This window comes from Diuraphis noxia, unplaced genomic scaffold (genome assembly GCF_037042655.1).
Source record: "Diuraphis noxia isolate RWA-SAM2 unplaced genomic scaffold, SU_Dnox_SAM2 contig0003, whole genome shotgun sequence".
In the NCBI taxonomy this organism is placed as follows: domain Eukaryota; kingdom Metazoa; phylum Arthropoda; class Insecta; order Hemiptera; family Aphididae; genus Diuraphis; species Diuraphis noxia.
Window position 1 is genome coordinate 44,397,269 of NW_028301713.1, and position 16,471 is coordinate 44,413,739.

General features: G+C 27.8%; 3 protein-coding genes across 3 annotated transcripts; 1 reads left to right on the forward strand and 2 right to left on the reverse strand.

Moving 5' to 3' along the window:
• Positions 1–1,916: 1,916 nt before the first annotated feature.
• On the reverse strand, positions 1,917–4,311 carry LOC107170706 (ribosome biogenesis regulatory protein homolog). The gene is made up of 6 exons (XM_015520890.2): positions 4,014–4,311; positions 3,680–3,932; positions 2,550–2,792; positions 2,361–2,492; positions 2,184–2,299; positions 1,917–2,123 (listed from the first exon to the last, which is right to left on the reverse strand). Exons 1-6 carry the CDS (start codon positions 4,163–4,165, stop codon positions 1,988–1,990), a joined length of 1,032 nt encoding a protein of 343 aa, XP_015376376.2. The 5' UTR covers positions 4,166–4,311; the 3' UTR covers positions 1,917–1,987.
• Positions 4,312–4,733: 422 nt separating this feature from the next.
• Positions 4,734–8,259, forward strand: LOC107170705 (inactive peptidyl-prolyl cis-trans isomerase FKBP6-like). Its single transcript, XM_015520889.2, has 3 exons — positions 4,734–5,890; positions 6,119–6,549; positions 7,075–8,259. Exons 2-3 carry the CDS (start codon positions 6,255–6,257, stop codon positions 8,112–8,114), a joined length of 1,335 nt encoding a protein of 444 aa, XP_015376375.1. The 5' UTR covers positions 4,734–5,890; positions 6,119–6,254; the 3' UTR covers positions 8,115–8,259.
• Positions 8,260–9,900: 1,641 nt separating this feature from the next.
• Positions 9,901–15,867, reverse strand: Dnaaf5 (Dynein axonemal assembly factor 5). Its single transcript, XM_015520884.2, has 12 exons — positions 14,867–15,867; positions 14,590–14,773; positions 14,351–14,496; positions 14,175–14,263; positions 13,087–13,230; positions 12,675–13,029; positions 12,189–12,350; positions 11,950–12,114; positions 11,742–11,869; positions 11,543–11,684; positions 11,295–11,480; positions 9,901–10,128 (listed from the first exon to the last, which is right to left on the reverse strand). Exons 1-12 carry the CDS (start codon positions 15,456–15,458, stop codon positions 9,977–9,979), a joined length of 2,445 nt encoding a protein of 814 aa, XP_015376370.2. The 5' UTR covers positions 15,459–15,867; the 3' UTR covers positions 9,901–9,976.
• Positions 15,868–16,471: the final 604 nt, after the last annotated feature.

A 16,471-nucleotide genomic window follows, 5' to 3' on the forward strand; every position in this document is an offset into this window, starting at 1 on the left:
TACCGTTCCATAAACCTACAGTACCACCCCCTTCCCAAAGGCCTAAGTGGCCGCGGGATAATTGATATAAAAAAAAAAAAAATAGTGAACGATACGCGAACGTCGCTCATTTTTTAAAAATAGAACGTGAACGTGAACGGCGTTTATATTTTTGATGAATTTGAACGATTTTGAAGACGCTCAATTTATTTACTATTTAATAAATATAATATGTATATAATTTAGATACTTTAGAAAATGTATATGCTCTAAAGTCTAAATTGTTTTTATTTTTGGGTTGAGACCTATATGTTAATGGGTTTTTATACAAACTGCTGGTATAAACTATTTATAAACAAAAATTAGATGAACAGCCTTATGAACGCGTTCATTTTTTCAAAGAACGTGAACGTGAACGTGAACGAATTCATTTTTTTAGTGAACGTTCCGAACACTGTTGATTTCCAACACCCATCAAACATCAATTTTGATTTCCGGACTTCAATCTATTAGCGTATGCACTATGTTCATGGCCAGGAGACATCACGAGGTGGTTGATATTTGGTTGACAAGTCTCCAAGTATTTTTTTTAGTCATTATATTTGAACAATTATCTTAAAATGTATTATGCTTTAATGATTATTTAAAAGTAAGTTGATCTTATAATTTTTTTAGTTACTCTAAATGTTGTCCTTTATAAATATGTCCCCCATTATTTTCCTCCGACATACGTAAAAAAACATGGATTCATACTCATAATTTTCCCAGTCTTGATTATGGGTAGATGGCAGTTTTATAAAGAATACTTTTATTTTGTATTTCAAATACATTTAAAAAACATTATTAAAATACTTGGAATGTACTTAAATATAAACCATGGGTATTTTACAGGAAATGAACTGGGGTCAATCAAACTTCATTCAAAGAGGAAATTTATTGTTTCACAATGCAAATATACAATGAAGTAAAATAAAAACGCAGTACCAGTTTTCATAAAAAAGAAAAGAGTAAGTAACAAGTAGATAATAGATAACGGACATCTTATTAAAAGCGCACAAGAAAGGGCATTTTAAGAGAAATATTTTCCTAGACTAGACATGACACTGTATGTATAATTGAATATGACCTCTCAATTAATTATTAACACGAGGTTATTTTTAACCCCAGTATCAAAGGCTATTTAGACAGCATTCAGGTACTACAAATTTTTGACAAAGCACCAGCTATTTCATTTTAAACATATTAAACCCCACCATAGTTGAAAAAATTCAGACGCTCATCTTCTTTAAAAAACTAAATAAATAATTTTTAATGAATATTTATAAATAAATATATATATATATCAATAGTTATATTGAGACAATATGTTGTTTTGCAGACAAATTTGAAAATGAATTACTTATTCAAAATGTATATTTTTCCATTCAGTAAAAGAATTAATTTAGGTCATAAAATCTCGAGATAGCTTAAAACCACAAGTAAAAAAAGAAGAAACTTTAAAACCAAATTATGTTGTTTACACTGTACTATATTTATATTTTACTATATAATCTAATTATACAATAAAGACTTAAAACACCGATTTCAATACCTGGTATTGTATTTTTCAGGTTATATCAAAAATTTATTCTCCTTAGGACTTAAGTTTGAGAAAAATTTAAATTTAAAAAATATTAAAATATGAATTACTGTCATCAGATTAATTAATGGAAAAGGTCATTCATATGATCCAAAGTAAACATATTAAAATGATAAAATCATTTCTAAATATCAAAATCGAATGAAAAAAATGAATTTAGTCTAAATATATACCTTAAATATATACATAAATCTCCTTACAAATGTTAAATTTCAAATACTTTTTATAGATATCATAAAATTATAAAGCGGATAATATTATTCAGAATTGATAAATGTATTAGAAATATAAACTATAATAAAGTAAAAAACTTATATTTTTTTTAAATAAAGTTAACATACATAACATGATTAAAAAAAAAAAAAAAAATTATCTTCGTTTACGACCACCTTTTTGCTTTCCCAAACGCTTGCCAGTATTGGCAGTAGGTCTTTTGAACGATCCTTTGCTGCGTGAACGTCCTCCCTTTTTTTTATCACCTCCTTCTTTTCTCTCTCTATGTCTCCTAATATAAAAACATAATAATAAGACGGATTCAATAAAAAATGTTTGTAATTATATTTACTCGACTTCTTCTGCGTGAATAGCTTTATTAGCAGCTTTTTCTAAATTGAATTTTGGTTTTTTGTTATTAATTGATTCTAATATTTGAAGACTGCTTGATTTTTCGTCTTTCATGCTCTGCAAAAAAAAATCTTAAAAATATTTGTTAAACATTATTATTATATGTTTGTCAACATACTTTGGCTGGGATTTTATCTTTTTTTAATCCTGGTATATTTTTTTTAATAGATACCATTTCTTTGCTTATTTTCGGCTGGAATTTACCAACAGATGCAGTTGATATTTTAGCTACATCGACAGCGGTTTTCAACTATTAAAAATGATCAGTATTAATGGCATACAATTATAAATATTAAGACAATTTTACCTGATTTGAATGTAATGTTCCTTCTAAAGGTGGTAATCCAACTGCAGGAACTTTTATCTTACGTGAAGCAGCTATATTGCGTAATCTTTGATATTCATTTTTAGCAACACGCTCTTTCTTTGCTTCTCGTTTTTCAGCAAATAAATCAATATTTGGATCAGCAGCATTGCCAGGCACTTCCAATATCCAATCTTTTTCTTTGTCTGCAGCAGCTTTTTTGTAGCCATAAGTTGGGATCCATTTCTAATACAATAAAACAAATGTAAACATAACAGTTAAGGAATATAAATAAGTTATAGTAAGTAGTTGGTAATAATAGATCCACATTATACCCAGGACCAATTTTATGGGAGAGATACGGCACATGCTTAGGGGAGATAAAATACATTTTTAAATATTAATTAAATTAAGTTATCATAAGTCAATATGTTTTGTTATTTGTAGTTTAAAAAAATGACTATTGTCAAGAACTTACAAAATATTGAGAGTAAAATTCCAAATCAAAGGTCGACAGTTAATTTCTATGGTGGTGCAGATAATTTAAAAAAAAAAAATGTTTAGATGTTTAAAATATTAAAATGTTTTTTTTTCACAATTTAAGACAAATAATTAAATATTTAATTATTTATAAGGTAATTATGTATTCATGCTAATAATAACACAATTTTATTCTTAAAAGTTTTTTTTTTTTTTATCGTTTATTTAAATATACACAATCTGTAAATGTTGTTTTACAATAAGTGCATGTGATGGACTTAAAAGTTTAATGAGAAAAATTATCAAATATCAATTTTCTAAAATGTGCGGAAAACGAGAATTAAAGAAAAATATTTTAGCAGTTAGATATTTTCCCTCCGCAGACTGCACTGAACTAAAAATATATTAACTTCAGTGGCGGGCCACCTATTGCTGATCCCTGTTCTAAATCTTCTTAATGATGAAATGTTTTCATAGCATCAAGAAAAAACATTTATAAAATGTAAAAGTATGAAAAAACTTTCTAACACACCAAAAACAAAAATTATGATTTAGTGAATGTAGAAGAAGTTGATTTGGGTTTAACTAATATAGTTTATGACCTGACCTTAGAACTACTACAATTTACGGTACTTAAAAAAATTAATAAGTACCTGTAGAATTTCATCCCAAGTTGCTTTTGGTTTTGGTGTTTTCTTGATTCCCTTTTCAATGGCAAATTTCTGCCATTTAGTGAGTGGTTTAGGTGTCGGTAATGGTTTTTCACGGGGTAAATTATATCTAGGTTCTGGTAAATCTACATACATGTAACCATCTTCGTTTTTCATAGGCAATTCAAATAATTTGTTTATCAATAACTGTACATTATTCCTAGTTTCATTTGTTAAGTATTTCTCTTGATCTGATCTATGAACAGTAAAGACATATATTATATTAAATTATCCACAACAATAAAATAAGTTAAAATTGTATTGTTAGCTGTAGTACCTGAGTTGTTGAGTGTCAAAGTCATTTGAATCAAAACATAGAAGTGTACCTAAATCAACTTCTGGGTCTAATACCTTAATTACAGAAACACTTTGTTGTGCTGCTACATCGAGCGCTGCTTTCTTGTTTAACACTGCATAAATGTCTTCCATTATTTGTAGTCACAATCTCAATTTCAAACAAATAAATATAAAAATATTAACTTATTTTCCAACTCTTATGTAAGTACACATAAAGAGTGAAATAGCATAAGTCCGCAACACAATACACATGTAGTGTTTCAGTATTTGTATTTATATTATGTTGTCACAATATGAACGTTTTTAACTTTTTAAGGTTAATCTTATTTATCACCACTCCCGGTTATCACGGTTGTATCTATGAGTTCCGTGGTCGGCATAGATAATATAATTTATAATATAGATGGACCGTCAGGGAGCATAGAGTAATAGAGTTACTCTATGTCAGGGAGTGAGTAAACTAAATTGTCTTCCCTTGAATTCCCAAATGATAAGCTACGAAATATATTTTTTATTCCACGAATAAATCATTTTTTTCTTTTTCATTTAAATTTAAGATTTAAAATAAAATATTAATTACTTTAAGTAGTTAGTAGGTGCTTTTATTATTAGTATTTGGTAATTATTAATTAATAATAATAAGGGATGGCGAATATGATGGCCCTATCCATTATACATTATATATGGTGGTCTTCGCTCCTCGGTGTTTTCAGTGATTGTAGAACGTAGATAAGCATAATCAAATATTCAAATCATAATTATTCATCCATTCTATTGTCTATTCTGCGATTCTGCCAGGCTAACGACTAACGAGTAACGAGTAACGACTGCATATTCTGGCTATGGCTTAGAGGTTAGATCATGATGATGTTTAGATAGATCATAATTCATAATGATGATTAGATCTAAATATCTAATGATCATAATCATGATATTGTAATAGTGTATCGTCTAAGTAAACATAAGGTCATTGCAAGTCATGCACATAAAGTATTAGGGTTTAGTTCCTGTATATAGGAATTATCTTAATTTAATGTAAAGCATGAGTATTATTTCAACATAATCACGAATATTCACAATTAAAGATATATTTTAATAGATATTTAAAAAAAAGTTTAAAGTACAGAATCTTTAATCGTAGTTTTAATCTTCTCTGTAGTATATCATATTGTCTCTAATTTCTATATATTGTCAACTCAACGGCGATTAATGACTAACAACTGTATCAGTAAAATAAACGTTACTAAAATTTCACGGACATCATTAACTTCCTTTAAAAAAATAATGTGTTAATTTAAAAAATTAAATTAAACATTAATTTGTGATAAAAATTGTTTAACTGGATAAATCGTTTATGTTTAAGCTATAAATTATTAATTTATTATACCTAATCAATAATAATGAAAAACTGAATTTGTACTAAGCCTACGATCTACATCCCGCTACGTACAAATTTTGAATACCCCTGGTTAATGGTTTGAATATTATGTTATATTATTACAATACATCTTCGTCAGTGGTTTTATAATTTATACATTTATTCTTTGTCAACAAGTGTTATAAAGAATAAAGATATTCACGAAACTAATACTAATCTAACAATGAATATATCAAATATTATATACAATAATAACATATTATTTATATACATATGGAACAGTGGAATATGACATCTATATGCATTTTGTACGTTTTATAATTTCATATTATTATTACTAGTATTTTTTTTTAATAATACAACACCGTCCATCTGTAATGTAATTGAACATTTGAAGTTTGAACACAGAATATTGAACACGACAAACACTGAAACACGTGCGGGTGGTGTGTTGTCAACTTCAAATTGTTGGTTTACAGGTATCTATATTTCTATATTTATCCGCGCACTTATCGTTAAATTTGTGGAGTATTTTAATCGTTTTGATATGAACTATGAACGATTAGTTTAAATTACGGTTATCTACTAAGTACTAATATTTAATTCCGTATCGTGTGCGTATGTTCAGAAATTCCCAAAAAAATCCACGTTTCATTGAGTGTTGAAAGCTAAAATTATTGTTTTTTTTAAATTCGATTTTGTTTCAGAGCATACCTGAGAAATAAACGTTTCAGGCGTTCCAGCTGCTACTTGAAAATCTTATCGTTTACAATAACACCGGTCGTCAGTTGATCAACACTCGTAACTCGTAACTCAACTAGGAATCTGTTCAAATCGTTCACGATGGCCGACGAAAATGACGAGATTCCACAAAATGTACTTAACATACTCAAGACGGCATCGGAAGAAATTTTGAACAAACAGGACGGTTGCTGTTTTACGGTGGATAACGAACCCAACGAAGAAAACATTACTGAAAAGTTTTCTTATGATGAATCCGAGGTAGCCGAGTTTATTAACTTTGATATGTTAGGAGAGGAAGGTGACAATTTAGAGTCTTTCAATCATCTCATTACTAATACAAACCACGAAGATCTTACTGGTGATCGCAAGGTGTTAAAAATATTACTCAATCAGGGTAAGAATGCATTTTTTAAATTGTTGTTACTTACTACAAATGAACAAAACAATATACATGTTAAATTTTAAATTAAAGAACTAAATTACTATTATTGTTTTACAAAAATTACTAAGCCTATATAGTATAAAAATGTACTGTTCTACCATATTTAAAATTTTATGTTGCCTTGAAATATAGATAAAATGGTTTTAGGCCAATTCACCATTAACACAAAATTTGTAGTGATAAACTTAAATTTGCCATGTTGTACGTTTGTAAAATGCTGAGAAGGCATGGGTTTTGGCATCCTCTTTAGACTACCACTGTCTACATAAGTAGAAACTTTCTAGAAATCTACTGAATTTTTTTTCACCTGCAACACTAAGTAATCTACCTAAAGAAAAGGCAGCAGTTTTTGCAACAGGACTCTAATTTCATTATATTACAATTGTTACATTGATAATGAAGTTTTTAATTTTAAACATGTGGAGAATTTCTAAATATTTATTAAATTATTTTAATTTTATTTTGTTTGTGTTGCAGGAATTGGTCAAGTTGTTCCAGATAACTATGTAGTTTTGATACATTATATTGCTTATATATCAAATCTTCAAGAACCATTTGATGTAACATATCTTCAAGGCAGAAAACCTAAACGTTTTACACTGGGTAATGGTGAACTCTTACCAGGATTAGAAATCGGTATAAAAACAATGACTACTGGTGAAAACTCAAGGTTTATAATAAAGCCAGAATTGGCATACAGAGAACTGGGTTGCCCACCTCGGATACCACCTAATGCAACTATTCTGTTTGATGTCCATCTTGTTTCCTTTTTTTCACCTGAAAGTATCTTAAACTTTGATAGAGAAAACCGTGATCCTGACATCTTTAATAAAAATCTTGTACAAGTTAAAAAGTTGCATCTTGAAGCTAATGAACAATTTAAACTTAAAAATATAGAAAAAGCTGTATTTAAATATAATCGGGCACTGGAATTACTACATATAGCTGGATGCAAAAATGACAATGAAGAAATAGAAATGATGAAATATTTGAATAAGCTTTATACAAATTTAAGTTTATGTTATTTAAAACAATGTGCTTTTAATAAGGTATGTCGTATGGGGATAGAGGCGTTGAAATATTCAGAAAGATTTTCCAAACACTCTGCAAAATTATTTTTCAACTGGGGAAAAGCATTACGTCTACTAAAAGATTTTACAGAAGCGAAGAAAAAGCTTCAATTTGCATTGAAACTTGAACCTCAAAATGAAACAATACATTGTGAAATTCATAAGTTAGAAAAAGATAAAGAATTTCATCGAAATGTTGAATTAATTACATTTAAAGATGACATAAATGCTGATGACAAAGAACGGATGGCTCCAGAATTTTGGGAAGTATTCAACACACACTTAACTGATTTTTATACGGGTAATGATGATGTATTGACAGTTATGCTGAACAAAAACCCTGATGATATTGAGGTAGTCAAAAACAAGGCAAGTGCTTATGACCTCAAAGTTCATGTAATCACTAAAGCTGGAGTTCAGACAAATTGTATTGCAATTCAAAAATAATATATAGAACAAAACAAGTTAAAATTATTATTTGATACATTTTATATCCATATTTAAGTTAATTTAATTTGATTTTGTACATTAGTTTAACTATATTTAAAACTTAAGTGTTAAATCTAAATAAATTGGTTAATTTTCAATAATATTCAATCCTCATATTTAATGAATACATAATGAATACAAAATTCTTTCTAGAGTTTACACTCAGCACATGAACATATGTGTTGAGGCTCTGGGGGTCTAACCCTCTCATAAAAAAGTATTACCTAACGAATACTTATCTTATGGTAAGGTATACTAAAAATCTGTTACCATATCTATGTGTAACTAAACTCATGTTTAGGTTTAAAAAAATAAATTGATCTTTAATACCTAGTATTTAATATTGGTACTGAATTAATGTGCAACTTCAACTGAGTTATCGATAATGAACATTTTATATACACAATATCAATTACCTCTTTTTTTTTTTTTTTGACAAAACATATTTATAAGTTATACAAGAAGTAAATGGGATGATGATTGGTTGACAGGAGGGGAAGTCGGCCAGTGCCGGCACCCCGTGAAAAGTGAATTAAGGAGAGAGTAGGTCCCTACACCAGTTCCTTTTCGGACACCTGGGTGAATTACCTGGAATATTGGATGATTATAGGATTAGGTGAGTACTGAATGTTTTATGTGTTTTTTTTTGTAGGCCATTTTGGCAAGGCTGTTTAAGGTTGGAATGCAGATGTCTTTATGATGTGATTCATTGGTAATATACCAAAGGGGCACCTAATTACATCCTTACACACAAAAATTCGTAAAAATACTAATTTGTGTTGACTAAGCATCATTTTTCGTGTAGTTTGCTTATCTGGTTGAATTAAGAATCTTTTAACTTGATTTGTATTAAATGTTGCTATGAAAATTGTTTTATATTATAATTTCTGAAGAAAAATCAAAACAAATCAATTAAAACTACATTTACCTTTAAACAAGTTCAACATCAGGCTGCTACTTTCAATAAGATCCATTATTCCTGACAGACGACAGTTAATATTTTGGAATAACTAGGTTGTCAAATTGCTTGGCCTCACCATACAATACCACTGATCCACTAACTTATGCTTGAAACACTGCTCACTTATAAAAATATTCAATAATATTTAGCTATCTAAGTATAAATATTTTATAAAACCATTTTGGTCCTATGCCCTGATAACACATTTTTCGAGACAATTCCAAAATGCTTAAGCTGAATTTCATATAAAAATATTTCCGTGAAGTTTCATGGTCACCTTCACAATATCTCTCACAAAATAAGATTATTAATCATCATAATTCCTAATAATTCTCCAGATATATGAAACAAACATTTTGCAAATATTTGCTAAGACTTGAGTAAATAATCATAAAAAAAAACAAAGAAACAAATAGTAAGCATCACATCACTGAAGCTTTTTTAAACAGCTCACTGACATTATATTCACATATCACATAAAATTATTCTACATTAGGCTACAGAGATTGTTTAAATATTATATTTTGAAATTGAAATAGAAGTAATATTATCAATGAATATAAAAATGGTTAGCATATATTCCAAATTGTTATCATAACTTGTCATTTGCTCAATACTTTAATAAAATACTAAGATATGTCAAATTCTATGTGTATCAAACCATTAATTGTACTTTTAGAACATATGGATTACTTCAGCCAACTTGTAAGAAATTACAAAAATTAAAATTTTAAATAAGTTGAGTTAGTTTGACAAATATAATGATAATAAAAAAAACATGCATACTAGGTAACAATAATTATAATTTATAGTGCATAAAAACATAATACAGAATAAACATAGAAAATAATTTACAATACTATTCCGTGTTAGTAGTGAGTGTAATCTGACTAAGATTGTCAGACAAAAAATCCATTAAATTTTGAGCTAAGTGTTTATGTGAAAACACATTTACATTAATATGTTTAATAAGAAGATCAGGTTTCATCCAGGACAACTCTTTTAATAAATCTAAAGATAAAAACAAAATATATATAAATTAGAAATCACAATATTAAATAAGACAAAATAATTTAAACATTAAACAATACCAAAAATAACAAGTATTTTGATAAAATTACACTGCTTTTTTTGCAATCAATATCAAAAATCTTATAATGTATAATTTTAATTAATTACAAAAATATTTATTTTTTTTTTTAATCAATAATTGAATGAATTTAAATTTAATATTTTGAATCAAATGAATAAAATCTAAAAAATTACCATGAGTTAATAATTTAGGAATCATAATATTTAATTTACTCTATTTTTGGCATAGCATAATTTTAATAAAATTATATATTTTTATTTTAGGTATAAATTTTGAAAACTGATTACATAAGTTTTCTGAATTTCTTACTAAATTGGAGCTAGTATATTTAGTATACTTGGGTGTAAACACATAATTTTTTAATATTAGATTTTTTCTGGTGTATTTTAAAAATGTATTTTTATTTACCTATTGAACTTAAGTCATACACTACTACAAATATTATCAGCATTATCGTAATGACTTTCATATATCTATATGCTGCTTTATTAAAGCTGTAGATAAGTAATTAAAGCCTATAATAATATAAGTAATGTGTCTGCTTCAATATAAGTCTAGAAACTGAGCAGTATATCATTTGCATCATCGTAACATAACAGATTGATGGAAAAGTTCAATAATATGGTAAATGTACAAATAGCAAAGAATGTACACATTATTGAAGCAAAATATAAATCGGAAAACCTCTAGATGATGAGAATTTTAGACAGAAAACTTTGTTGGATTAGGTATCTGAAAAAATTAGATTTATACTCCAAGGATAAATCCCACAAAAACATTGAGGTAACAAACTTCATGACACTCGATATTATATTTAATGTGAAATATTGAGAATATAAAATATTTTATAATCCAAGAGAATATGTAGTCTTGCGTTAATTTAAATAATTAGATGTTTAATATTTCATGCAATTATATTTAGAATCCTTATTTTTTTTTTTTAGTATTAAATTACAATCTTTTTTCAAATTTAATCAACAAATAAATAAATAAAGTAGTAATAAATATTTAGGTTTCAATATTTCAATGAAATCCATTCTCTAATTTATATTTATTATTATTAAAATATATAAATAATAATTACCAAGTATAGATTGCTGTATATCTTGATCGTCTAAAAATATTACCAAGGTTTTATATAACTGAGCCACATGAGTTTCATAATGCACCATATAGTCATTAGGAAGAGGTTGGGTATATATTACTTTGATCAGATTAATAGCTTTGAATCGTGTATTTCCTGGGTTATCATTCAAACGAGCTAGTGCAACTAAATTTTTACAAAAAGTATTAATGATTTTAACTAACATGCATTTTCATCTATAACAATACCTCTAGTGATATTGTTTATTGTGTCTGCATCAATTTTATCTAAATCTTTGGCAGCGGAAACTAAAGAATGTAAAGTATCTAATGCATATGTACGAGTCTTACAGTGGTTATCATCAGCAAGGGCCAAAAATAATGGGAAACACTAATAACAAATGAAATTAGAAAGTATAGTATATAATAAGTAAAAATATATATTTACCTGATTTAAAATTATTTCATCAAAACAAGTAAACTTTTTAGTAATAATTTGTGCACACAGGCAGGAAGCCGCTCGTAAACTTTCAGCAGTTTTACCAGGTCTCCATGTTAGAATAGGAAATACAATACCTAGAACATAATAAAATAATACACATACATATATATACACATGTACCTACTATTCTCTATTTATAATAATGAAATTTTACCAGAAAGAATTTGCCAAAGTTGCTTATCATTAAAAATATCTTTATCCACGCATGTATTTATATTTATCAACATCTTCATAAGAAATTTTGGATCCTTATCAAGATTGTATAATGTTTTAGTCAGTATCTGTCGATATACTTCATAGCAGCTTACAACAACATGTTCTGAAATTAAATAAGTTATAATATTAAACTCATAGCATAATTACATGTATATTTTCAATTTTAGTGTTAATTACCAGCATCTAATGCTATTTTGTCAAGAACTTCTCTTCCTGGTGAATGCACTACCCATGTATCACAACTATCATTAAGTTCATTGAGCAATCTTTCACCATGTGTTTTAAAAAGTTGCTCCTTTGTTTGAGGTTCACACATATTGATTAACTTTTTAAATATAACTAAAAACAAATAAACATTAAATTGGTAAAATAAATCATAATATACTGAGAAATTATTTTAAAAACTAATAAATTTGTTAGAAGTATATTTGTTATAAAAAAATCTCAAAAAAATTATAACAATAAATCATGTAATTACTTTAGAAAAACATTATTGATTTAAAATCAAGTAAAAACAAATGTTTAAAAAAAATAGTATTAAAAGAATCAAATATAGGTATATGACAATTTTAATAAGTTAAATTTAATATTCAGTTGTAATTTATAATATCTATATTAATCCCAAGGTACCCACTTTACTTTATTTATAAAAATAATACTTACAGTTGTTGTCAAATTCATCCAAAGTTGTACTTTGTACAGTTATGTAAATTTTAAACAACTCGTAAGACAATTCTTGACATTCTGATTCACAAGCGACTAATACATACTCGATTACTTGAAGTAAATATTTTTTGAATAGAGGATCATTAACTTCACATATTTCTGGTTTTTCCAAGAAAGTAATGATAGATTTCACACGTGTAGATAATTCAACTGATTTTACATTTTTTAATAGCCCAGATAAAATGGTCAAATGACCTGCATGTGGTTCAGTATCACTCATTGTAGGAATTAAAAATTTCAAATAAATACTTGGTGATATGAAATAACTCATAATTTCAGCACCTCTTCGAACCTAAATATTAGTTTTCAGTTACATATATTTATTTATATATTACTATATAATTCTTACATGATTTGCTGCAACATGATTTGGTTGACGACAACATTTAGTCATAGCAGTGAGTAATTGATTTAAATGTTGGATAATAGAATTCTCAGCGTTCAATGCAACCACACATAACAATTGACCCGATTTAATACATATATCTTCTTTCTATATTTTTTATAAAATTAGTTAATTTTGTTTTTATACTATTTAATTATAAATTTAATTATTTACTATATGATTAAACAATAAGATTGAGCAGCACACAAGTTAAAAAAAAAAAAAATATTATTATTAGAGATGGAGAATTTACGTTAAAAAAAATATCGGTAAATTTACCAATAATGTGGTAAAATAGCTAAATCTTAGAGCCATTGTAATTTTTTACTATTAGAAATTAGTAAATATGATTTGTATTAGGTACTAATGTTGTATACCTACTTGTTAAATCTAGTTCTTTCTAATAATAACAATAATTAACAAAAAATTTAAAAAATGAATCTAAAATATCAATTGGTCTGTATTAGACATTAGTAATTAGTACATCTTATGAAATATGAATATTGAATTATTCATATTACAATTAATAAATAATTTAAATTAAACTAATCTATAAAAATTCACATAACCTTTACTTCTTTTTAAGTCAAAACATTTATATTTAGACTTAACTTTTGTATTAATAATAGTATATCATCAATATCACACTATCTGCATTCTTGGTATCTCCCTATAAAATGTTTCCTTATTACCTAATGATATTTGATGTTGTAGTATATAGTAGGGGTGGCAGAATATTGATTTTATAGTCTATAACAAACTATATAAACAATAACAAGTATATAAATATTATAAATGATAATATCCATTAGATTTATCTTAAACCGTGATTAGTACTTTATTCATTTATTGTATTATCATTTGATAAAAAATATATCTCTTCACAATTAAGACAAGGCGTTTTCGATTTCATTTGATTAAAAATAATTTACCGGTAAAAAAAAAATTGGTAAAATGTACGGCAAATTTTTTTACCGGTAAAAATTTATCCTGTAAATTTACACCATTCACATCTCTAATTATTATGATGTAATTAAACAGAAAATATTTACCCAATCATCTAGTTCTCGTATTATAACTGGAAGTAACTTTAATACTTCTCGAGTAACTAATGTACGACAACCCAAATTTGGTCTTTTAACTGAAATATAAACATTTATACAATCAAATTATTAATTGATTGATTTAAGTAAATTAATAATTTTAAATGTAAAATACACTAACTAACCATTAGGAGGATAGTGATCTAAATGATCGGGTAAGAAATCTAATTTTTCTTTGAGTTGTACTTCATTCTCATTAATATACTGATTTCCAATTTCATCCCAAAGACGTTCAGCCTCCTCACGGTTAGGTAGATGATCATCAACTTGACTAGAAAATAAATATTATTTAACACTTACTAATAGGAAACATTCTGTTTTAATAGGTATCAATGTTTTTAAAAATGTATGATACAAAACTTACGCTGTCAAAATCAATGGAATGAGTTTTGGAAAATATGAATATCTATCACGTAGGTTTAACATCCAATTAGATACAACACGACATAGAGCTAATCGCACCGCAACATTTTGATCAAAAAGTCTATTACTGATAGAAGTGCATACTTCTGGAACTTGTTTTCCATTACTGTACATAATGACATAATCTAAAACATTTTCATAATAAATGTACAATATAATATGTAGTATACATATGTATTTGTATGAACTAAAATTTAAACTTAGTTTAATTTATTTACTTAGTGACTGTAGTGCAGTATATCTAACAGCCGATTGATGATAATTTGTTGCTTTTAAAAGAGGTTCAACAAGTAAATCAGCCACCATATGAAAATGTGTTTTTGTAGCACTGGCTAGTTCTGCTGCACACAGGCAACTATCTTTTTTAACTGTAGGACATGAGTCCAATATGCTTTTTGACAAAATGCTAATAATGTCATCCAAACATGGAAAAATTAATTCTTCGTAATTTTTAATGATATCTCTGAGCAACTGCACATATAGAAGTTTCACTTCTTCTGAACTTTCTAACATTGACACATTGCCCATACGCTTATGTATTACAAAGACAATCGGTGCGATGTCTTTGACACACCCAGCGCACACCAGAGTTCGGACTAATTGTATGGCCGATTCACGACATGCTTCTGATCCATCATTCAAGCACGGGTACACGAATGTATTTACAGCCATCATGAAATCCGGGGTTACCTCAAATTTTTCGTCACTCGCAACTTTCTTTAATTGGTCCAAGTTTTGTTTCCGGACCTTTCTGTTTTCACTCTGTAGGAGTTTGAAACTTTTGTCACACATGACGGTGTGATCACCCATTGCTTAACAATCGGAATTCACGTACTAAGGCAATCGATGTAAAAAAAATGATTACTCAAACGCTGGATAATAAATAATTTGCAATAAACAATAACAATATGGTTTTGATGTTTGATCAAACATTTCAAATCCACCGGTTTGTCGCCACGGCACCTGCTAGGCTCGTTACAGACGTTAGCGCCATGGCAATGTTATCAATCGCGAATCATGATGTGATAAGATAATTAGGTATTTAATATTTATGTTGTTTTTAATTATGCAAAACCTTAGGTGGTCTACAGTCTATACACACACCTTGCGTATTGCACGATGTAGAGAAGAAACATTATTATATAAGATCTTCTCTACATGGTGAGTAAAAATGTGAAATAAGAAATAACTCAAATAACCATAGACCCAATATAGACCCATGGCATGAACCATAATATGAAATAAACACAATCATTGTTATACCCATAGACCTTATACGGTATAAGGTCTATGGTTATACCACAGATATATGGTATCAAGTCTGGTTAGTGGTTAGTAGTTACCATGAGACATGTCGAGGTTAAATAGTATTATCATAGAACACGAGTATTGTTAATGTTGAGCGCTTGTATTGCAATTTGTAACTGATCTTATAATATAAAACGTGAATCCCTATATATATCGCTCTAAGCAACCCATGGAAGAATTACGTTTTTCTTCCATGGGTTTCTTAAGACCGGCCAATCGCGTTACTTCCTCGCGGCGGCGGCCGAGCTATCACGATTTTTCGGTTATCGTATCACTCATCAGTCACAGATATCGTGTTTTAGATTTTTCGAAACGTTTTACGCTCATTTTTTCGACTTTTTACTCGATTTTTCTGCTTTTACGCCCTTTTCCGTCGCCTTTTTTTACGTTTAATTCAAGTGCGTTTCTTTTAAAATCGAAAACGCGGCCGACTTTCGTTTTTATCGTTTTTTTTTTTCGTCTTTAAGTCCGCCGACTGCTCTTTTTTCGCGTAGTATACTCATTTTCGAACCCGT